The sequence below is a fragment of the Mustela lutreola genome, chromosome 15 (genome assembly GCF_030435805.1).
Source record: "Mustela lutreola isolate mMusLut2 chromosome 15, mMusLut2.pri, whole genome shotgun sequence".
Lineage (NCBI taxonomy): Eukaryota > Metazoa > Chordata > Mammalia > Carnivora > Mustelidae > Mustela > Mustela lutreola.
In genome coordinates, this window is record NC_081304.1 from 7462769 (window position 1) to 7485856 (window position 23088).

Consider the following 23088-nt stretch of genomic DNA (forward strand, 5'->3'; position numbering starts at 1 on the left):
ATTTGCATGGGGATTTCGTTTACAAAGCACTTTCTCAGGGGTGGGAGGCGCTCGGGTGGCCTGTGGCATCCTGGCGGGGAGGCCGAGGCCTCTGGTTGGTTCCACCCCCCAGCCGAGCTCCGAGCTCGCGGTTGTGTACGCGTGAACAAAGCGCTATTCATCCGACTGTTTCCGATTCCTCTGGATTTCGTTCTTTTTTTCCCTCTCCCATGAAGAGCTCACTCAGGGCTTGTCACTCAGGCCAGAAAAGGGGTGTCAGCTGTCCCAGAGGGAGGGGTTGGCTGGGACCTGATTGGAGCGAGGCACCCCTGCCCCGCGGCACCCCCCCACCCCCACCCTTTGGCCCCCAAGCTCCTGGGAATGGGAGCAGCCTCACTGCGGTCGGTTGGTGGAATTCTTCCCAAAGCTGACCTGTGGCTTTGTCTTCGTGGTTAAAGAGTGAGCACAGGTGTGGTCATGTCTGCGCGTATGTTGTGTGTCTGTCTGAGGACACCGCAGAGAGATGAGCAGTGTGGGGAGGGGCTTGGCTAATTCTTCCCCAGCAGGGTGCATGGGGAGCGGGTGTGGGGTGTGGGGCCCTGGGGGGGAGCGTGAGGCCCCAGGGTGTCTGCACCTGCGTCAGGTGGGCGTGGTGAGACATTTGTGGGGAGAGAGACACGTGACCATCTCCTGGCCGCTGGCACCCAGGGATGAGGGACGCAGCGTCAGACCCGGGCCCCTTAAGGGCCTCCCATGAGCTATATAGGGTCCACCTGCAGGGGCTGAAGCAGGTTTTAGCAGCCCTGGCAGGAGACCGAAGATGCAAGAGGTCATTGCTGGGCTGGAGCAGTTGACCTTCACCTTCGAGAAGGATGTAGAGACGCAGAAGGGCACTGGCCTCCTGCCTTTCCAGGGGATGGACAGTGAGTGAGGCCAAGGTGTCGGCTGTCTCTCTGGAGGAATCGAGCCATGGCCTCTCTCCCAGCCCTCTCTGGAGGCCTCTCTGCTCGGCTCACCAGGGAGGCTGAGTTGGGTGGGGGGGCTGGAACCGACCATCTGCGAGTCCCAGCTCAGTCCCTCCCTTCTTAGGGGCTCAGGTCCCCCCTCTTACATCTTCTCCAGGACTCTAGGAAAATGGGGCTGACTTCCAGGCAGTCCATTTCCCAGACTGGGAAAGCAGAGACACCCAGAAGGTGAATTGTGAGAAGCCCGGAATGTCCACACGGGCCCCCTGAGCTCCCCTGCGGCCCTCCCTCTCCTCTGTTTCAGAGCTGGGGGGTTAGGTGTTGAGGTCTGGAGGCTGGTTCTGAAAGCCAGCAGCCAAAAAACCAGGAGCCTGGGGGCCCCCAGGCTCAAGCGTCAGGGAAGTTGGTGGGGGGGGCACTTCCTGAGAAGGAAAAGCTGCTCTGGCAGCTGCAGCCACTGAAGAAGCTACCTTCCTTCTTCCCCTTCTAGAATCGGGCTCGGCTGTGTGCAACTTCTTCGCTAAAGGGCTCTGTGACAAAGGTGGGTCAGCAGGAGAACCTGGCGGGGGAGGGGGTCTAGACCAGTCTATACTGTGGTGGGTTCCACTGGGCCTGGAATAAGGTGTCAAATCTGCACCTGGGGGAGGGGAGGTTGGAATGGAGTCGAATTTGTCTTATAAGGAGGCAAAGGGCAGGAGAGCGGGTACGTCCCTCAGGAAGCCCTCAGTCCTCCCCTCCCCGCGAAGGATTTCCCTGGCCCAGCAGCATTGATTAGGGTACCCAGGGCTACCCGGAAGGGGACAGTCCCTTCTTTCTGCCTTGCTGGGGGTGGGAGTGTTTTCAGAGTTTCAGCCTGTGTGTTCCCAGGAGGACCCGGAGGTCTTGAGTTTCCTCCCCGCCAGGAAAGCTGCACGCTTCTCCCCAGTCCCCCCAACTTCTCATCCTCTGAATCAACACGGGGCCTGGTCAGCTCTTCTATGTAGTCTTTATGTCCTAAGACAGCTCTGTCTTTCTGTCTCTGAAATGCTACCCATAAATGTCCCCTAATTCTCCCCCACCCCAACTTGGATCAAGCAAGCCCCTCTCCCCTAATACAGGCGACCTGACTCCAACCAGGGGTTCCCAACCTCTGGCTCACGAACCACTCATGGCTTCTTCCTATACAAATACATAGTTGCCCCTAAAAGCCTTGCCTCCAATCTGGGGGTTCCCAGTCCCCCTATAGATTCAGGTTCAGTAACCCTGCGAATGTGAATGAGTTCAGGACCAGTTTTTTGGATCCAAGCAGTCCTGTTCTTGGGAAGCCAGGAGGCTGGGAGGGGCCCAGATGGGGTGGGGGGTGCTCTAGGGTGTAATTGCCACACACCTCGAACCTCCTTTGTCTTGTCAGCCCTGGATGATGGAGTGGGGGGGGGGGGACCAGCATTGCTCACTTGAGGCTCAGCACTGAGATGGCGTCTCGGGTCCTGTCTCTAAAGCAGTGGTTCATAGTGACACCCTCTTGCAGAGAAACACCACTGCCCTGGCCGGTGGTCACACCAGAGCAAGTTCCGGACCGGGTGGTGGGAGGGAAATTTACAAAGAAGCCCTTCCCGGTTTCCCTCCCCTTCTATCAGACAGACAGCCAAGCACGAGCCCGGCCCTGCTCAGGAACTTAGAACTGGGGTGTCCTTCCTGCTGATGCTAATACCCCAGGAAGAAGAACAAAGAGTTACCTCGACCATATCCACTTCCTTCTATGTTATTACAAAGCTGGCTTGTTGGTTAGCACCTTAGGTCTCTGCACTCAGGAAATGTAACCTTTGTGGGAGTTTTTAGGACCTGATTTTAACAGGCCCTTCGGGAGCACTGGATGCCCCCAGACCGTGCTGCCCCCAGAACCACGGCTCTGCTCTCTGGTAGGGGTCCCCCGCCATGAGCCTGGAGGAGAGGGGGCGCCTGAGAGCTGCTCAGACCCTCTGGGGCTCCCTGGGGTTTGAGAAGGGTTAGGCAGGTCCGGCAGAGCAGAGGGTTTGAGCAGAGGGGTGGTCGTGCGAACAGCCTGTCCGGATTACTACACCTCCTTCATGTTGCCTCTGGCCCCTGATTCTAGCTCCCGGGGCAGGGGGTGGGGGTCAGGGGTTGGGAGGGAGGGAGGAGGCATGGGGGATCTGAGCCCTAGCCTCTCCTGGGGGAATTCCTTCCTGGGCTGAGCCGGGTCCACGCCGGGTGCTCTGGTGTCCCCAGGGAAGCTCTGCCCTTTCCGGCACAACCAGGGGGAGAAGATGGTGGTGTGCAAACACTGGCTTCGCGGCCTGTGTAAGAAGGGCGACCAGTGCGGTTTCCTGCACCAGTACGATGTCACCAGGATGCCCAAGTGCTACTTCTACTCCAAGTTCGGTAATGTCCCGCCGTGGCTCCAGGCCTTGCCCGGGAGGTTGGCAGGGTGGACTGTGAGAGGGACAGAAGTTTTGAGAGGGGCACGTAGAGGAGGCCGTGCATGCCTCTCTGAGCCTCGGGTGCTGCTTCTCCAGCCCCCTAGGTACAGGGGCCCCTGGTTGTTGTTGTTTTTTTAAGGATTTTTTTTTTTTTTTTTTTTACTTGACAGACAGAGATCACAAGTAGGCAGAGAGGCAGGCAGAGAGAGAGGAGGAAGCAGGCTCCCCGCTGAGCAGAGAGCCTGATGTGGGGCTTGATCCCAGAACCCTGAGATCATGACCTGAGCCGAAGGCAGAGGCTTTAAGCCACTGAGCCACCCAGGCACCTCAGGGGGTCCCTGTTTTGCTGCCCCGAAGGCACACACGGGTCCCTCTGAGGGAAGGGGAGGGTGTGGCTGGAATCAGGGGCTGAATAGTTCCCCGGACGGTCCTGGCTAATCACATACCCGGACTGAATGTCCGGAAACAAGTCTTGAAAGGGCGATCTCTCTGTCCCGGGGTGGGTCTGGGCCAGGGAGCCCCAAACAAGCATTTGGAAGCCACTTTCCCAGTGCTTGTCCAACACACAGAGCACCTGTTCTGCTGGCCAGTATCATTGTCTGCTCTCTCCACTGTCTTACTTATTAAGTCTTATTTTAGAAGGAAACTTGACATCGTTTCCGTAAGTAGAAAACGAGCATCTCTTAGGGGCAGTGCGAGGTAACTAAGCAGACAGTCGTGAGGCTCAGACCCCCTAACCTCTCCACTTATCTTGTGTGGTCAGGTCTGGCCTCAGGACCACCTTTTGTCATCCACGGGGCTGCAGAGCGGGGAGCCACAGCCACGTGTTCTCTCCCTTAAGAAGGGTCTGTGAATGTGTTTTAGATCTCATAAAATATCTTCCCAATACCATTCTACCGCTCTGTTCTTTCCGGAGCTGGAAGGAGCCCTAGGGATTATGTAGCCTAGCGCTTTTCAGACTGTGTTCCAAAAGAGTGACCGGGGAGGGGAGAGCTGGCCCAGTCTCCAGAGACCTCTCTGACTGAGACAGCTGCAGGGGTCGCTGTCCCTCATTAGTGCCAGCGGGTCCCCCCCTCCCCCCAGCGTTGTAGGGGGAGTCTCGGGTATGTGGGAAGAAGGCAAAGCATCCTCGAAGAGCCCCTCCCAGGCCAGAAGTCCATGGCCCGTGCGCTCAGAGCTGGGGTTCAGCTGCCCACGTGTGTTCTTTGAAAGGAAGGACAAAGTTTACCTGGAGCCCCGCTCCCCTTGGTCACCGCCTAAACCTCTTTCATTTAAAAAATGCCATTTATTCATTCCTTCAGGAAAACTTGGTTCTGTTTTCTTTTGGGACTTGGATGCTGTGCTGGGGACGGGCACAGGGATGGGACCAGGTTCCCTTCTGCCCCCCAATACCTCTCACGGTGAGGGGCATCCTTGTAAATCATTGACGGTCGTTTGTAACCTCTGTTTCTGCTCTTAGAGTAAATGAGTATCTCTAATAGCCCCTCAAAGGGATTCTGCTTCTTCCTGCAAGGAAGTTGATTTGTTTAGAGCCTTAGAGCTCTAGCTCTCAGGAGCACAGGATGAAAGGGGCCAGGGTCTTTGGGCACAGCCGCGGGCTGGGGAAGGCAGCGTGGAGGGTGGGGTCTGGGTGCCACCTGCTGGCCGTCAGGGGTGCGCGGAGACGTGCATCCAGGCAGGGGCAGAAAGGGAGCCCTGTGCGGGTGATTTCCCACTGCCTGACCTGTCAAATGCTCACCAGCCCTGGAGTGGGGCGAGGAGGGGGTATGTCACTTCCATTCCTCTGGAGGCCGGAGCCAGGAGTCTGCGCTCTGCCAAGGGCTGCACACAGACGACCAGCACGGAAACCCATCGTCAGTGCAAGCAAGGCTGGTGATCGTGGCCACGGCATTTCCCCTGTCCGAGCCCTGGTGTCCTCATTCGTGAGACGGCAGGACCTGGAAGGATGGTGGTTTAAAGCTCTGTGGCATCCGTGGCCCTCTTCTCCAGGTGAAAGCCAATGGTGTGAACATCGTGAAGTTCCTTTTGGTTCTGAGAAGCACCACGTTGTAGATTGTTAGGGAGGATGAGATTGGAAGCCTTTACCGCTTCTCTACTCAAATGAAGTGAAAAATGAGCCGAAGCTTCCCCAAGGCTCCTTCCAAGTTCCTGGCCCCTAAGAGAAACCTAAGAGGGTTCTTCCCGCAACTCTCAAGTGGTCTGTCCGACAGGGCTGGTTCCTTTTAGGGAACCTGAGTCCTGGTCCCTCTACAGACCAATGACAGTGCAGATGTCGTGAAACTACAGGTGTCCCTCTGTGTTGCGTCTGGCATCATCCCAGTGCCCCCTTGGAGGCACGACTCTGCTCTTCTTGGCATTTCCACCAAAAAGGACTGTGCCCTGGTTCTGGAAGCACCGTGGGTCTCCTAGCGATGAAGGCAAGAGGGTTTAATCAGATTGTTTCCACGATGTGTCTTCTTGGATGGTTAGCTGCTTACTCTGGGTCTCCCCTCCCCACCTCTCCTCTCGTTCCTTCCTCTCTGGTAGCCTCCAAATGCCTTCAGTTCCAGCCCCTCCTTCAAGATCTCTGGCCCTGCCTCAACACTGCTAGGTGTGCTTATTCCTACCCCAGTCCTGCTGGGCACATAGTAATGGGATCCATCCTCCTTAGATTGTTGGAAGGATCAGAAAAACCTCTCTGTGGCTGGTGGCAGACAGCAGGCAAGTGGCTTCTGTGCAAGGGGCAAGGTCCGTCCAGTCTGGGGAGGATGGAAAGAGCACTAAAGATGAGCCTGCTTTTAAAGAATGCTGGACTTTTCAGGTGATTGCAACAAGAAGGAATGTTCCTTTCTCCATGTGAAGCCAGCTTTCCAGACCCGGGACTGTCCTTGGTATGACCAAGGTTTCTGCAAGGATGGTGAGGCCCCGATAGAAAGGGAACAATAGGAGATCAAGCTGGGAGAGGGGCGGTCCCTGGCAGGGGAAGGAGGCATATTCTGGATGAGGCCCGGGGGGCCTTCCCAACAGAAGATCCTCCCATCATCCTCCCCAGGCTTCCCTGTAAGGTTCAGCCAGTGATGGGAGCAGCTTCTTGCAGCAGGCTTGCTGGGGTTCTAATCCCCGTGACTTCAGAATGCATCAGCTGTGTGACCTTGAGTGAATTGCCAAACTCTCCTCATTTATGGAAAGGGGAAACCCCTCCCTCCTAGGGGCGGACCCCCAGGAGACTGTTCATCTATAGTCTCCTCTTTTCCCACCGCCCCCCCACCCATGTGCTGCCGCTGAAGCTTGCTCTGCCTACCCCATTAAGAGGCAGGTTCCCCCCATCCTAGTCCCTGTGCCCTGAGGTCCACATGCTTTGTTTTCCTTTGCCTCCAGGCGCATTGCTCTGAGGCCTCAGCTGAGCTGGTTTGGGGGGATTCTAGGGGAGGAAAAGTAAGCTGTGGGGTGAGCCTTTGCTCAGTTGTACCTTCTGGAGCTAAGTCAAGATGGCATGTGACTATCTACAATCCTATCATTCTGCCCAAACGCAGTGTGTTAGGAACGCTTCCGGCCCCCTTGTTCAGGACCTACCCCAACATATTCCAAGGTCGCCTCTCCCCTCTCAGTCACATGGTTAGGAAGCAGGTGCTTTGGGCAATCTGGAAGGGAGAGATTTATACACCCGGTGAAGTGGAGAGCCTGACCCTCCTGGTGAGCTTTGTCATGTGTCTTTCTGGCTGTTCTTTGCCCAGCAGGTCCCCTCTGTAAACACCGCCATGTCCCTAAGACAATGTGTGTTAACTACTTAGTGGGCTTCTGCCCCAAGGGCCCCCACTGCCAATTTGCACAGTGAGTATGACCCCTGGATCAGCAACTCCCACCTAGCACTGCCCTTCTCTGGCTTCTAGATCTGGAACCTTCTCTACCTTCACGGGCCCAAGGTGGGAAATGAAGTATCTGGTGAGCATCTGCCCAGTGTTTTCCTTGCTGCCTTACCCTGCACACCCACCCCCCCTCCCCCACTTGGGGCTGCACTGAACGCTACCCCAGGCAGATAATGCGTCTTCGAGCTGGGCATGGACATCTAGTGCTTCACAAACTGTTCTAGAAATGAGTAGAAACCCTTAACACCCACCCCACGCCTCTGCAGTTCTCCCTCATCCCCTGGCTGGGGTCTGGGCTCCTTCCCCACCGGGTTCAGAAATGGGAAATCTGCAGCAGGCTGACACCGAGCATGCTAATGAGCTGGGGGCGGGCGTGGGGGCTGGAGCCAGGCGGTAATCATCTCTCTCTCTAATTCCCTCAGTCCCAAGATGAATCTTTCATTCAACTCGAGCTACACGAAGGTGAGTGCAGGCAGGAAGGGGGGCAGGTGTGTCTGGTTCTCTTTACTGGGCATGCTCCCTGGGAAGCAGTCTCTCTCTCTCTCTCTCTCTCTGGTACCGCCCTATGCCCAGCTGCCTTCACTCTCTCATGATCTGCTCCAAGTACCCACCCCGGGAAAGGCACACGCCAACACCCCAACCCCCTCCAATCCTTGTAACCTCTGCTTCAGGATGCTCAGCTTATGGGCCCCTGAGGCTTTCCTTCTCCTTAGCTGGAGTGTGTATGTGTGTGTGTGTGTGTGTCTGATCTCTATGCCCCACATAGGGTTTGAATTCATGACCCAAAGGCTAAGAGTTGCATGTTCTTCCAACTGAGCCAATCAGGTGCCCAGTGTTTGAGGGGTTTTTTTGTTTTGTTTTGTTTTGTCTTTAGATTTTATTCATTTGTTTGACAGAGAGAGGTCACAGGTAGGCAGAGAGAGAGGGGGAAGCAGCCTCCCTGCTGAGCAGAGAGCCCGATGTGGGGCTCGATCCCAGGACCCTGAGATCATGACCTGAGCCAAAGGCAGAGGCTTAACCCACTGAGCCACCCAGGCGCCCCCATGTATGAGGGGCCCAGCTCCGGATTTGTGGTCTAAAGATGTCATTCGGGATCCGGGCTGTCCTGGTCGTGCCCAGTCCCTAGGGAAACATATAGTCTTCTTATTGCTGCCAAGCACCGATGAGCACCTCTGCACATCAGGGGTCAGGGAACTAATCCAAATCTGGCCCCTGCCTGTCTTTGCACAGCCTGGCACCTGAGAATGATGTTTTTAAAAGCGCGTAGGAAAAAAGGCAAACCAAAGAATAAATACTGTTAACGTGGGAGAATGAAAATGTCTGTTCTCGAAGTTTTCCTGGATCAGGGTCAACTCATGGCTTCCGTATCCTCCAGAGCCGGTCTCAGGCCTATGCGGCAGGGCTGAGCCGCTGCAACCGAGCCCGCGTGGCCTGTAGAGCCAAACCGCTTTCTATCTGGTCTTCTACAGAAAGCCTGGGCTGACCCCTGGCCTGGATGACTCTGGCAGAGGTCAAAGCAGGTGTGGGAACAGGGCTCTGCTCTCTCTGTTCCTCAGGGCCCCGCATCCGGTCCCTCAGCCCCAGGAAAGGCGGGCGCCGGCTCGCGAGGGCGCCCCCTGCTGCCCCTGAGTGGGATCTCGGCTGGAAGGTGGGAAGCCGCCTCCATCCGTGACTGTTGGCCAGTTCCCAAGCCCATGTGTCATCGTCAGCAGGAGGCATGTTTTGAAAATTACAGTTGTCACCAAAGGCGTCTTGAAACCTGGTTTCTGCTAAAAGAGCTGGCCAGAGCCTCTGTCCCTGGTCTAAAGCCACCATGTCTACACAGAGTGGATGTCTACAGTGTTTTCTCCTGACCTTACCTGTAGCTAGTCCACGGGCCACGGCGTTCAGCACCTCCTGCTTCCGCCTGGGAGCGTCGCAAGCCCCCTTCCACGACCACGGAGTGCCGGCTTCTCCACCCTCAGAGGCAGCCCCAGGAGCCCCTGCTCTCCTGCCGCTTGGGGCTCAGGGCACGGGAGCAGAGCCCGTGCTACACGGTGAGTGGCCGCAGACAGACCAGGCCATAGCCCCGCTGAAGGCGGGGGTAGGGGGGTGGGGTGGGGTGGCTGCAGTTGGTCAGGTAAAAACAACACACTGGGGGGCAAGAGTGATGAATGGGGGTGTGGGGGGCCACCGGTAACCCCAATGTTTCCGCTAAGTTGCCACGACCTCAACTGACTTCCATCTCCAGCCAGACAAGAATTTCTTTCCTTATTAAAATCTAGTAAATTAAATAGCTCTCACCTCCTCCTTCACTGCCTATGAATTCGGAGTTCACACCTAATGTCCTCAAGAATTGGGGGTGTGTGTGCAGGATTTGGTACGGGAAGGAACATAGCACGTTGTTTTTCTGATTTTGTTGATTTTGCTATTTTCTGGCTTATCGGGAAGAAACCTAACTTCATGAGATAACACCTACACTGTCCCGTGCTCCTGACTCCTCTGTACTGAAAGCTCCAGCAGGGACAGGGAAGGGCACAGAGCTCTTGCCTTTCTTAGAGTACATTTGATGTTGGGGACTTTGAACATCTGGATCCCTGTTCTCTGGGATAGCGATGTTGGTTTGAAGGTCTCAAGGTCTTTCAGGCCCGAGATGGAGCTTCATTTAAGAGAGAATCCATCAAACTCCTTACAATGACAGCGAATTAGCTCTCAGGGTTCCCTAAACGGGTTAGGGCATTTCTCCTGGGATCCGAATTTACAAAAAGTGACATCGGTCATCTTTTTCTTTTAGTGTTGTAACATGGGCCATTATGCCAGCCAGAGCAGTAAGACTCCAACAGGTAGGAGTTATCAAAAAGTAACCCCAGGTCGGTGGGCTAACTGACGACCATCCAGCGAAGAAACCCAACGGCCACTCTGTGGGATCCTCTGGTCCCCATGCCCAGCGCGCCCTCGTGTTGGCCCCCATGGGGCTGGAGATGCGGAAGTAGTGGCCTGGTGCATGGGGGCTTATTTCCTCTAATCCTGTAAGGGAGCCTGCTGGTAGAAATACACCAGGACTGGAGGCAGATGGGACTGTGGTAGGGGTCACAAAATGGGGGAGTAGGATGGAAGTACACCCAGAGCTCGGGTTTGTGGGACATGCACGGGTCCTGCTCCGCGTGGCTCTTGCACCACAGCCAAGCTCAAGCCATTCACGGCAGTGCTGTGCACACGGCCTCTCCTGCTGCTGGGAACTGATTAAACCCAATGGTTTTCTTCAGCATGACAGCTGCCTCCCTGCGTGGCTTCCTTCAGTTTAAGGCTCTATTCTGTGTGTGCTTTAGGCGAGGAGTTACAGACAGGGTGATGGTGCAAACAAGGCTTGTCTCTGGGAGGGGAGGGAGTGATGTGCACCATTTAAGGCCACACTAAGTCAAAGGCCATTGTGATTTAATCTGTAGGGAGAAGTGCAGGCTAAGCCAAGCCTTTTCGGGAAAGGGAGAAAACGGTAGGTGTGGTCGGAGCAGGTGTGCCAGCACCCCCTTTGGCAGATGGAGACGGCGGCCCGGCCTGCCCGGAGCTGGAGGGAAAGTGGACGGGGCCGTCCTCCCCCAGGGCTGCTGAGACCAACACCAAGCAGTTGTGGAGGCAAACTGCCTCACGTCAGGCCTCCGCTTCCTCATGCTTAAACACGAACCTGGCACCCGCCTCACCGGGTGGTCGGTAGGCTAGACCGAGAGCGTGCAGGTCAAGAACTTGGCACAGCACTTGACTTTGATTGCGGAGTAGGCACTCACACGGCAGCCAGGCTTTTGTGTGAATTGTGGTGGGGTCTTTCTTGCTTGGTTCAAGGTTAGAATCTGAACACAGGATGACGCCACTGAGGTTTCGTCCTGAGAGACTCCAAGAAGTAAGACAACATGCCCGGGGCCACGCCCACCCAACTCAAAGATGATGGTCTAGCAGAGGCCAATAATAGAGGGGAAATAAAAATACATACATTTAAAAATGTGCTCTTTCTGAAAGGTGGTGGTGATCCCACAGAGGAGCACAGGAAGCAGGCCAATCAGGATCATCTGTAAATCAGGAACAGTGGCAGCAGACACGGTTTCCCATAGGAGCAACACACCCCATTGCTAACAACACGATTATCTTTAAGAACTAAATACTTGAATGTATATTAGACAAAAGTACTTTCCCCAGTCCATTCAGCATCTCAGATATTCCCACTCGGGCCTAAACTCCAGTAGCTGACGCCCGGGTAACCACCCTACAGAGCACAAGGGCGCAGCCAGGGCAATGGGGGGGCCCTTGAGGATTTCTGGCCTTCCAGAACGGGCCCCTCCTTGTGAGTCTTCTCACAGGTGGAGTGAAGCCTGGCCATCCCAGAAACTCCTCCTCTCCTCAGGAGGGACGGGAAGGCGGGTGGGGACTGTTTGTATGGATTCTCTGCCCGCTGCTGAACCAGAAGCAAAACCTAAGCACTGTTGCTTACCCAAGAAGAGCTCCCGCCAGGCCCGTGGAAGGCACCGAGCATCGTTCTGGGAGACAAAATCCAGGAGGCTGTTTAACACGGCTCCTCAAGCTATGAGCATTCCCGACTTCTTTTTCTCAGCTTTGTGAAGAGCAGTTACTTGTGCCTCGCGTCTGCAGGACGCTGGCTTCTGGCAGCTCAGGCTCCCGTGTCTGCATTTCCAGTTTGGAAAAGAATCTCTGGTCTTGTGGGATGGAGCCTTGCATCCGCCACGTTGCACGCAGGACTGGGGCAGGCTGTGCAAATGAACTTGTGGGGGTATCTGCATGTACGAGTAGTAAATCTGGCCTCACAAACTAGACTCACAGTACTCGTGGAAGTGGGAGCTATGAAGTGTATTCCATCACTCGCAGTTGGGCTTGACCTCAGTCAGCGGGTATCCGCTGACCTCAACAACTCAGACTACTGGATAATGTACACCCAGAACCAGGCCAGTCCACAGTCAAAAAACGGACTTCCTCTGTAACCATTTTAGATTCCAATAATTTTATTCTTTTTACTCCCTCTCCCCCAAACCATCTTCAATGGTTAAATGTTCACTGCTGGTGTCCCAGCGTATGCCCCCTGAGGGCTCCAGGCTTCCATCCTGTGTCCCGGTCACCACTTCTGCCAGCGCTGCAGCTCTTTGGATAAATAGAGAGAAGTGTAAGGACCCAAGAGGCCACTTCTTTTTCTTTTTTTTTTTAAAAAGATTTTATTTATTTATTTGACAGAGAGAGATCACAAGTAGGCAGAGAGGCAGGCAGAGAGAAAGGGGGAAGCAGACTCCCGGCTGAGCAGAGAGCCCAATGCGGGACTTGATCCCAGGACCCTGAGATCCTGACCTGAGCTGAAGGCAGAAGCTTTAACCCACTGAGCCGCCCAGGACCCTTGCCAAGAGGCCACTTCTAAAGACCGTTTCTGTCTCCTGCGTGTGCAGATCCTTCCGTTCCCCTTTTGTTTTACAGATTCAGAAATAAAGCCTTAGGGGCAATCAGAAATTTCTGCTTCACTTTCTTCAAAGATGTGAAAAACAAACCTGAGCCTCAACCACCTGAGCCCTTTCAGACAGGTAAGCCTTTAAGGGGGGGCTTGTCCCTGAGAAAGAAGTATAAGTGAGGTGTCTTGGAGTCTTCATGTACACAGAGCTGATGAGAAAGGAACTCCTCTTCCTAATCAACGGACTGGCGGACCACACATCTACCAGCGCCCCACCAGCGGTGTGCAGGAATATACCGCAGTCCTGTTCCTGCTGCTTGATCTGCTCTCCCACTTACTAGACACCCAATCAATCAAAAAATCCAATTAGAGTCAAGTCTCCCCCCTCCTTTTTTAAAAGTAGGCTCCACGCCCAAAGTGGCACTTGAACTCACGACCTTGGGATCAAGAGTCACATGGTCTACCAACGGAGCCAGCAGGCACCCTAAGTCCTATTAAGCATTTGAGAATTACACTGTCATTAATGGTTGTCTTGTACCTTTACACCAAAAGTTTTCAGAAAGTATCTGGGCTTTTTTTAATCGTGGAAAAATACTGGGCTTTTTTGGATATTCTTTTATATGCTTCATCTTTTAAACTGTAACTATAAACTTTGTAAACTTTATAAACTTTACAAACTTTAACTATAAAAACATATTTTTATAAAGCAGGACTTTAAAAAAATGAGGTAAGTCATCTTGGGACTAAAAGAGAAATGAAGTTCAGACATTCTTCCTCCTGGTAAGACCTGATGCAAGCTGGAAGTCCCAACTAGGATGGTTTTGTTTTACATGGTGAAAGTAATGTTTAAGATATCCGTGACCCTCAGACACGAGTGAGAGCTGTATTGTTTCTCCCCCGCTCTTGGGAGGACAGAGCTGTTCAGTTTCAACGATAAAAAGAAGTTCTAAGGCAGGAATGGAGAAGGGTGCTGATCTGGCAGGCAAACGACTTTCAGAGGAGAGAGCGGACCACCCGATCTCTAGGGACCTCACATCCCTAGAGCACAGGTGCAATTACGTCAATTCTAGTCAAATCTTACAAAGTTCATTGTAACCATAACCTTTAATAAAAAAAACCAAAACCCAGAGCCGCAGGGAGCGGCTCACTCACGAGGGTATGTCAAATAAAGCAGCACCATCATTAAAAAGCAATTCACAGGGGCGCCTGGGTGGCTCAGTGGGTTAGGCCACTGCCTTCGGCTCAGGTCATGATCTCAGAGTCCTGGGATCGAGTCCCGCATCGGGCTCTCTGCTCAGCAGAGAGCCTGCTTCCCTCTCTCTCTCTCTGCCTGCCTCTCCATCTACTTGTGATTTCTCTCTGTCAAATAAATAAATAAAATCTTTAAAAAAAAAAAAAAAAAAAAAAAAAGCAATTCACAGACTCCCCGCTCCCAGCCCCCCGGAGGTCCCGCAATGGGACGTGACCTGTGATTTTGGTTAAAAATATCAAAAAAGCTTACTCAGATGCCTGAAGCTCCAGCCGCACCACAGGACAAAGTAGCCAGTAAAGAGCATGGTGAGGCCCCCGACGCCGCTTCTCACCGTGGTGCTGCACCTGACCCAGCCTATTTAAAAAGAAACACGTCGGTTGCTACAGTGAACGGCAACCAGGGGCAGCAACATGCCAGTGACTCAAGTTCTCCCGGTCAGCATGGGTGTGGGGCTTGTAATGCGCAGTATTTACATATCCCCCTGGCCAGGGGTAATTTTTTAAACAGATGAAAAGGCTCAAATCCGGAAGACCTTCAATTTTAATATTTAGTTACTGCTGCTTTGAGAGTTTGGTCGAAATCTTGAGTGGAGATTACTACGATTGGTTCGCTCGAGGCGCAGGGTCCTCCTGGCTCTGGGACGATTGAGGTGGGCAAGGGAGAGAGGAGGGTAGGTGACAGGGTGGGCGGGGCAGTACAGAAACCAGCTCTAATCTGTAAGTGGCAGCTGCTACTCTGCCAGGTGTGCTGCTCTCCATTACGTCCGCTGCTGGGGCAGAAACCGACCAAGAGGAGAGAAGGAAGCCTACGCACTCGTCTCTTTATCGGTTTCCCTTCGCCGTGTTGTACCAGCCATGGCTACAGTAAGAAAAACTTATCCAAATGCCTGGAACCAGCAACACAACCCAGCAGACTGTGACTCCAGCTCACCTTTCTGGACAGCTCCCAAGAGCCACATCAGAGACAAGTTGGAGGATGCAAGTCTGGTCGGGGGCTCCAAACTCCTGAGAGCGGTCGAGCTTCTCTCCCACAAAGGAACTACGGTTCCAAACAGAAGGCACTGTGATTGTTCACCAGGATTCAGGCTCTTTCCCGACACTCCGTGCCCGTGCCTCCCAGGGCCAGGCTGCAGCCCCTGGGATCAGGACCCGCAGACGTTTTTGATCTGATGAGCGGACTGTGCAGCCGGTCCAGTACACGTGCTCTGGGCAATGAACGGTCTACATTTCCCACCGGCTGCCAAACATCTGAGCAGAACTTTCCACTATTACAGGGCCTACTGCTCCTCGTCACTCAATGTACTAGAATCAACACGTGTGCCCTATTCGCCCACTGCTATTACTGACCAGCCGTTTCTCACTTCTGTTCAACCAAAAATGCAGAACCAGAAAGCAGGCTCTAAGGCTATCTATTTACAGCTTTCCGGCACCCGTTTTTCTGTTTAATGACAGGCAGGGTATCTCTACTGTTGCTGGTCCTCTGGTCTTGGTGGGGTTCATCAGGATAAAGGATAAATGAAGCAGATATTTACGACAAGTTTAGCAGATGAGGTAAAAGTTGCTACGGATGTAAAAATGCTATCCAAATACTTGTTATGTTAAGGAACAAGGAGAAAAGCCATACTGACTTCCAAGAAGTTAGACCGAAAGAATTATTTTGCAAGGTGAAGACTAAAAATCCTTAAAATAAAGGATGACATGACCCATTCTTGGAAAAGATGTGAAGAGACACTTTCGTGTTGATGCCAATTGTAGAACCACTTCCCTGCCGTGTTAGAACAGGGGTGGCCCCCAGACTGTTCCTTCTCCAACCAGAAGCCTTCATTAAGCGTTCACAGTGGGTATAAAAAAGCCCAGGGCCCAGGAGGGGACAGCGCAGAACCCACAGGAGTCCCGTTAGACCGTCTCCAGTGTCATCCTTCCCACTACTCAGGGACCCTGAGCTCTGATCTCCATCCCTTTTGGCTGGGTTGTGGGCCCAGGAACTGCTAACACCCATGGCCATCTCCTCTAGATGTTGTCCTCGACCTGCCAGTGCTGACATCCTTACGTCCCAAACCTAGCAACAATAGCTCCGCTCTCTCATAGAAATGCTGGAGCCGTCCCTACCTTGTGTACCTCTAACACTTCCTATCACCCCTCCGGCCTGGCTGGAACTCCAGAAATGTGACTGCTTCACCTCTCACGCCTCTCTGGCTATGGTAAAACCTCCCCTCTCACGGCTTCCTCTAGCTACCAGCTGACCTCATCCTGGCTTGTGCTACTGTCCTGCTCAGCTGCTTCCCCACATATGCCCCATCTCAAATATCTCACCAGGGCAATGCTACTGGATGATGAGAGAATGGCCTTTAAAAACCCATGACCCAGGGCACCTGGGTGGCGCAGTCAGTTAAGCGTCAGAGTCTCGGTTTTAGCTCAGGTTGTGATCTTAGGGTTGTGGGATCAAGCTCTGCAGGGGGCTCTGCACTCAGCTTGAGACTCTCTCTCTAAAATAAATCTTAAAAACAACAAAAATCAAAAAACCCTCAAACCAATGATCCTGTAAGGTTTCCTCATTATTTTTTTAAAAACATTTTATTTATTCATTAGAAAACACAAGCAGGAGGTGCAGCAGGCAGAGGGAAAGGGGGAAGCAGGCTCTCCATGGAGTAAGAAACCCGATGCAGGGCTCGATCCCAGGACCCTGGGATCATGACCAGAGCTGAAGGCAGACGCTTAACAGACTGAGCTACCCAGGCGCCCCAGGTTTCCTCATTTTACCTTCTGCTATCCCCACCAGCCAAGTTTTGCGTTCTGTAGTTCAATGAACGGTGTTTTTTCCAAACCACCCCCTCCCCTCCCCCCATCTGTCCACACCCCATCCCCTGTGCTGGGTCTGGGGCTCCCTGCTCTGGCAGCCTCCCAATACCAAAGGTACTTTAAAGCTTGGCTGCTCTGCAGAAACACCGTTTGAAAACAGGATTCTTAGACTTTATTCCAGGATCAGTCTCTAGGGATGAGGTCCAACTGTCAGTCGTCCAAGTGCGGGACCCAAGGACCTAGATCTCTTCAGCTGGAGTCCTGAGAGCCCAGGCACCTGAATTCAGCCCTGGCTCAGCCAAGCACCCCCAGCTAAGCGCGCACCAAGCTTTCCTTTGAAAAAAGGAAGCCGATTCTATTGCTGAGGGCTCTTAAGACCCTTGTATTTGTGGAGTCTCCAGGGATTTAAATCCTGAACTTCTAAAATCTACTTTGGCTAATGCTGGGAGAACTACTTTTTTGGGTAGTAAGTCTGTGAAAATCCTTCTCATTAAACCTCACAAGACGCCCTTAATGCCGCCGAGTTCCATAAGCCTAATTCTGGTTCCCAACTTACTGAACCCGGATGTTAGGGTCCGTAATCAAAGGAGTGAGAACGATACAAAGCAAAGGTCAAGCAAAGCTTTATTTTGCGCCAAGTATCGAGAATCAAACTGACCAGTCAGGGCTGTCTCTTACACAGAGGCGATCCGTAATCCTTTGATTACGGATCCTAACACCAACTCTGTGGTGTCCTCAGAACGATCAGTCTGCTGAGCTATGCCCAGTACTGCAGACCGTGACCAATGAAAGAGAATAGAAGCACTTAGAGCCTAGGTGCCTGGGCAGCTCAGTGGGTTAAGTGTCTGACTCTTGATTTCAGCATGGAGCCTACTTCGGATTCTCTCTTTGACCGCCACTCACTGTATGAACATGGGCATGTCACTTGACACTTCTGGGGCTCAGATTCCTCACCGATAAAGAAAGTGGGACAGGGCCTTCAGCGACAGTCATCTGAGTCGTCATGAGGGCTGAACGAGGTAATAATGCAACATACCAAGCGGTGTCTGATACAGTCATCCCCCGACCAACATGAGTCCCCTCCCTTTTCCCTCTGAAATGAAAAGTGCCTGTATCGGAGACACTCCTCAGCACTATCAAAGGTAGTACAGGAAATAAGTAAGTCCCGCTTGCCAGAGAGATTCGCACGGGCCACTGCAAACCACAGAGAAACAGATCTGACAACCACCTGTGTTTCTAGTTAGGGTGCACTTTCTGCAAGGCGGTTTAGTGGAAAGAACAAGAAGAGTCTGTTCTACCTGCTGCTTTACCATCTACTGGCAACATGACCTTGAACCAATCACTTCTCCTCTCTGCCTGTTTCTTCATCTGCCAAACACAGAAAAATCACTGCCCACCTCTCAGTGCGGTGACGCTGAAATAAGAAAATGGATGGAAGCACTCTGAAAACAAAGCAACACAGATGTTAATGGTAATTCTAGGTCAGCATGGGGAAAGGGCTGCGGGCCCCAACTTTGACCTTGAGACAGACTCCAAGTCTTTAAAGAGGGCCTAGAGGTTAGGTCTGTTTGTAGGAAAACCAGTAACCACTAAAGCAGTCGATGATGTACCTGTAGCTAGCAACATTGTCCAGTCACTACACTTCTGTTTTGAAAGCTTTAGAAAAAATTAATTACCATACCAGAAAAAAATGCTTGTTGTCAAACCAGATGACTTGGGGTTTAGTGAATATATAATAATTTATAAAATATACCAGAGAGAGAAAATATGTCTCTTTTAAGAAGAGACGTTACAAGTTTTTCAGGTGCAAAGCTATTGAGTTGCTACAGGTCTCCTGTTGAAGCTAAAAGTATTAGTAAATGCTACACACACACACACACACACACACACACACACACACGAGATCTAAATGCTACATTAAACTAATGTGTTTCTAGAAAACCTTAAAAGAGAAAATTCTAAAGCTTCCTGGTGAGGAAAATGAAACTTTATGTACCGTTAACTAGAGATAGTCCAATAACTGAAGGTCAAGTTGTGCAGGAGAAATGGAAGATTCCCTGAAATTCCAGGGAATTCCTGACTTGACCCATTCTAGGCCCTGGCAAGGAGCTTCCGGAGGGCTTCTAAGGAGATGGCCTCACAGCCTGTCCATCTCTTTCCACGACTCTTTATTGGATCTCTCAAGACAGCCTAACAGCTGCCCAACATCCTCCGGCCACGCCCCCGCCCCCTCCTGCAGCGGAAATGCAAGTGATCAATGTCACTGGCTGACCTGGCCTAGCCCGACCTTCAACTCTGCGTGGAGGGTAAGGGAGAATGGTAAACCACTGGTACTAATTCTGCAGCAAGAATTGATGTTTTCAGAACAACTCTAAGTCTGGTACACTGGAGTGCCTAGATAAAAAAGTCAAATGAGCAAAAACAGGAGTATTCTGAACCTTATTAATTCAAAAGGCACAGAGCTGTATGGATGGGCTGGATGGCCCGTGAAATTGCACACGTTTACCTTTTGAGAGTCTCTCCCCCTGGGGACTGGTGAGCTGAGGCTTTTGGGCCACTGCATTCCAATACTGGGGCTTCCCTGGCAATACTCCTAGTCCAAGATAACCAGGATAGAGCTCTGGAAACCACTCCAGGCCCAGGGAGCTTGAAAGGGTCTTCCTATCAGCAATGCCAATCTGATGGAAGGGGCTGTAAGAGGCGTGAGGCAGGACTGAATGTAAGGTTTGCTGGCAGCCCAGGTGGGACACTGGGGGCCCACGGCCAGAGCTGGGCTGCAGAGAAGCTCCTTCACCACTCTCTGTTAACGCCTCCACATCAGGGACTCGGTGAGGACGGGAGGCTCCTGCTTTCTCTTCTTGGAAAAATCTGACAGCCAGAGAAGCAAGGCTTTGATTATGTGGCTGTGACACAGAAAGCAGCTCACTGCAGGCCGTCTCTCTTGGAGTGAACAAATTTAAACTGGGATCTTCATGTGGACCTTTCTTCTCTGTGGCTGAATCATCACTACTGATGTTCTTTGCATCACAGTTCACAGAAGCCCATTCCGGGATTTCTGCTACAGATAGACTTTTCTCTGCATTTCCTCTGCTGCCGTGTGCCTCTGTTCCAAGGTACAGTCCTTTTCCCTGGTTCTCCCTGACTTGGATGTCACCTACTGGGCTAACTTTAAAATTTAAAAATTGTGATTCCGTGTTCTTTTCTTGAGTCTCAGAGTCTCTAACGTCAGAAGAGACTTCTGAGAGGTGGTCCCTGGCCTTAGACTGTCTCTCGTTGTTTGACAATGATGTTCTTACTCCTTCGACCCCATAACTGAGATTCATGGGAGAACTGTGATGAGGTTTATCTGGTAAATTTACTAGACGCTTCCATCTTAGGGGATCAATTTTGTCCAATCTGAAATTATTAGAAGTGATCTGTACATCATTGGGTAAGGCAGAAGAGTGTTTTCTATCTTGATTTGATGAAGAAGGTTGTACTGGGCCAAGAGGTAAAGATGTTTCATTTTCTGAAAGGTTACTTCTACCTTCCCCTGATGTAGGCAAATATTTGGCAAGTTCTCTCCTAGGAGTGGTGTTCTCTGATGCGTGAAACCGACCCTTCGCTTCTCCCTGGAAAGTTATCTTTGGTTCAGTATTTTTTAGTGTTTTGATAGAGCTCTGACCTTGATTCTGGACGTCTTTATTTGCCTTTGTATTACTTGATCTTTCCAAACCAACAGCCAGGAGTGGAAGAGACTTTGTTGCCCGTTCTGGTTTGTCCTTCACCAAGCTGGTATTTCTCTTCTTACTCGCCATCTCCAACTTTCTCTCTTTAGTGTTATTTAAGTCGGCGATTGGCCCTTTCATTTTTTTAGCGTGTGGAGCTGGCTTGGACTGACAAGCTTTCTGATCAGCAGGTACAATTGGTCCTATCATCTTACAATATGGCAAGTGGGATTTTAATCGTTTAAATGGCTTTTTACAGTAAGGACACACTTCCATCCTGGATGAGTATCGCTCTCCTATTCCTGAAAAACGCAAATGGGAGATTATGAGGGGCATGTAGCTGGTAAATTACTAACATTTCATTTAGGTGTGTACCTTTCATTTGAAGGAAGTTTTAAAAAATGTGTTTTGGCTTATTCTTTTCCTTACAGAAGTAGAAAACATGGTTGCTTTTAAGATAAATATTGTTGGCTTCACTTCTGTTTGACATTTTACATTTCTTAAAGTCTTCCAAGAATCAACTGTTGGTAAAAAAAAAAAAACAACCAAAGTGGTTTTCCACAACCCTAATTAGTAGATGAGGAAAGCCAAAAGACTTAAATCTAAAATACTGTTAAATTAATGGAAGAAAAAGTTGTACAAGATACAGGTCAGAGAGGCACCTGGGTGGCTCAGTTGGTTAAGCATCTGCCTTCACCTCAGGTCATGATCCCAGGATCCTGGGATCCAGTCCCATGTGGGGCTCCCTGCTTAGCAGGGAGTCTGCTTCTCTCTTTGGCCCTCCCCCTGCTTGTGCTCTCTCTCCCCCCTTAAATAAATAAAATCTTCAAAATACCAATCAGATTAAAATGTTTGCTGTTTAAGGTTACAGCAAGTCAACTGGTTACTACGTGAGTGTAAAGAAACTGTTAAAATCCCTTAAACATATCACTTAAGGAAAGAATGGCGAAGAGTAAAAACTCGGGCCACCATCTGAAGGCTGCTGTTTAGAATCATGGTTTTCGAAGTGGTATATAGAAGATCTACTACGGTGCAACAAAAAGTGTTAGGCCTTCCATCATTTCAGCATGAGAAACGAAGCTCTAACACCGTATTGGTAACATATGTATACACACATACATGTTTATGTAAAAGTGTTTACCGTGCACAAATGATATATACACGTGGTGGGGACACAGTCCTCATTTTTAATTTACAGTCTGCAGTACAATGGACAACCGGCAAATTCATTCAGCATGAAATCTTTGTGATATTCATGCCACATAAAAACAGGGAAAAAAACAATACCATGTATCATTTGTACCTCTTTGAGCACTAAGCCTGGCACATTACCGTTGTTGAGTGAATTCCTTTTCTGGACGTAAACACGCAAACGCTATTATCACAGATGACTATGGCTGTGAAGACCTTCTGACCACTGAACACGGAGACTGAAACCATTCACACAAAACAGATACACAGAATCCTGGCCAATCCATTTAGGATCCTATACAAACTCGGGCAAAACAAAACTGTTTCCAGCCAAAGAGCTTCAATTATTCTCACTTTGGAGGTACCCCCTTGACAATATAATCAAAAGTAAATACCCACAACTGAAGCCAGTCCACGGGCCTTGGACTGATAACTTTGGAAGGGGCTAGGGACCTCTTGCAAGTGTCTGCCTCGACATTCCTCCACTACCCTGAAACCTACTGGAAAGATCCTGCACCCTCACGTGGTAACGTCTCACCGTGGCTGGGTGACTACTTACTGACTGGAGCTTCTCCAGAAGGATGCTAATGTGGGGGCTGTTTCTCCCGGCTCTCCATGCCTCACGATCGCAGTCCCCGAGTCCGGCAGAACAAACTCGGTTTGAATTGTCAGCCTGCGCGAGACACAATCAGAAACGTGACTCGTTAGCACACCCAGCGAATGGCTGTGGCGCCGCACTAGGCCAAATACAATCTAACCGCGTGATCGGCAGGGCAGGTCCCCTCGGTGCTCCGGGAAGCAAACAGTTAAGGCCGCGCCCGCCTCCCCCGCGCAGGCCCCGTGGGACTCCAGCCAAACGCCCTCCCCCAACCCCTACCCCGCCGCGGCCGCGGTACCCGGCCCGCCCTCCTCCCGGCTCCCGCACTTTTTCCGGAAGCGGAGCCGCAGCGTCCCGCTGAGTGGGCGGGGCCCTCCTCCCCAGCGGCCCCAGCCGGAGACTCCGGAACCGCGCGGATGCTGAAGGGGGCTCGTCCTGCCGCCCCGGGAAGCTCCCCCCACCCCCACGGCTGGCCCGCCGTCCGATCAACTCCCTCTCCTCCCTCCCCCCCATCTCTGACCCACGGCGTGAACCACCGGACACAGCACAACTGGCCGCAACTGACCCAGAGCAGCATCCTCACCTCGCCAGGCGAGGAAGTTCCGGAAGCCCCCGCGACAAGCCCCCCGGCGCAGCCCCTCGAGCGGCTTCCCAACTTCCGGGCAGGCACCCCCCCCCCCCCCCGCAGCCCGTCTGCGCCACTGCCTGATGCTGCTCAGCTGTGTTTTTAAAAAACTGTTACCACACAGGGGCCTAACTCAAAAACTTGTTTCGTATTATGATGCCATAATTTAAGTTAATTCAAACCTGGCTGGACTTTTATGCCGTTCCCCGGTCGGCTGCGAACAGGCACAAGCTTAGGCCGCCTCTCCTGAGGTCCTCTCTCCCAGAAGCTCCCAGTCGCTCCTCCCTACTCCGAG

At 52.0% G+C, this 23088-nt stretch overlaps 2 protein-coding genes across 9 annotated transcripts; one reads left to right on the plus strand and one right to left on the minus strand.

The window, feature by feature from the left end:
• Positions 1-605: 605 nt before the first annotated feature.
• Positions 606-12385, plus strand: CPSF4L (cleavage and polyadenylation specific factor 4 like). 4 transcript variants are annotated; one of them, XM_059150377.1, is made up of 8 exons: positions 606-902; positions 1435-1485; positions 3171-3323; positions 6162-6257; positions 7078-7282; positions 7629-7668; positions 9072-9242; positions 9980-12385. In XM_059150377.1, exons 1-5 carry the CDS (start codon positions 800-802, stop codon positions 7173-7175), a joined length of 501 nt encoding a protein of 166 aa, XP_059006360.1. In that variant the 5' UTR covers positions 606-799; the 3' UTR covers positions 7176-7282; positions 7629-7668; positions 9072-9242; positions 9980-12385. The 4 variants fall into 4 exon arrangements, 1 of the variants encoding a protein (XP_059006360.1); XR_009348289.1 differs by lacking the exon at positions 3171-3323 and having other exon boundaries at positions 606-1485; positions 7231-7282; XR_009348288.1 differs by lacking the exons at positions 606-902; positions 1435-1485 and having other exon boundaries at positions 3101-3323; positions 7231-7282.
• C15H17orf80 (chromosome 15 C17orf80 homolog) lies at positions 12174-23079 on the minus strand. Of its 5 annotated transcripts, none has more exons than XM_059150362.1 (6): positions 22976-23079; positions 22130-22243; positions 19179-20681; positions 14805-14912; positions 14124-14228; positions 12174-12327 (listed from the first exon to the last, which is right to left on the minus strand). In XM_059150362.1, the coding sequence occupies exons 3-6, from the start codon at positions 20653-20655 to the stop codon at positions 12302-12304; spliced, it is 1716 nt and encodes a 571-aa protein (XP_059006345.1). In that variant the 5' UTR covers positions 20656-20681; positions 22130-22243; positions 22976-23079; the 3' UTR covers positions 12174-12301. The 5 variants fall into 5 exon arrangements, with proteins under 5 accessions (XP_059006345.1, XP_059006343.1, XP_059006344.1 ...); XM_059150360.1 differs by lacking the exon at positions 22976-23079 and adding an exon at positions 22752-22859; XM_059150361.1 differs by lacking the exon at positions 22976-23079 and adding an exon at positions 22734-22835.
• Positions 23080-23088: the final 9 nt, after the last annotated feature.

Bases quoted from the DNA above. Each gene is read 5' to 3' on its own strand.
- C15H17orf80 (XM_059150362.1), bottom strand. From the start codon at position 20,655: ATGGAAGTGTGTCCTTACTGTAAAAAGCCATTTAAACGATTAAAATCC. The intron at 14,913-19,178 runs GTAAACGTGTGC...TTGGAACCGTAG, and splicing joins GGGGGAGAGACTCTCAAAAG to TTCCTTTGTGGGAGAGAAGC. The intron at 14,229-14,804 runs GTGAGCTGGAGT...CTTTTTAAATAG, and splicing joins CTTGGGAGCTGTCCAGAAAG to GCTGGGTCAGGTGCAGCACC.
- CPSF4L (XM_059150377.1), top strand. From the start codon at position 800: ATGCAAGAGGTCATTGCTGGGCTGGAGCAGTTGACCTTCACCTTCGAG. The intron at 903-1,434 runs GTGAGTGAGGCC...TTCCCCTTCTAG, and splicing joins GCCTTTCCAGGGGATGGACA to AATCGGGCTCGGCTGTGTGC. The intron at 6,258-7,077 runs GTGAGGCCCCGA...TTTGCCCAGCAG, and splicing joins CCAAGGTTTCTGCAAGGATG to GTCCCCTCTGTAAACACCGC.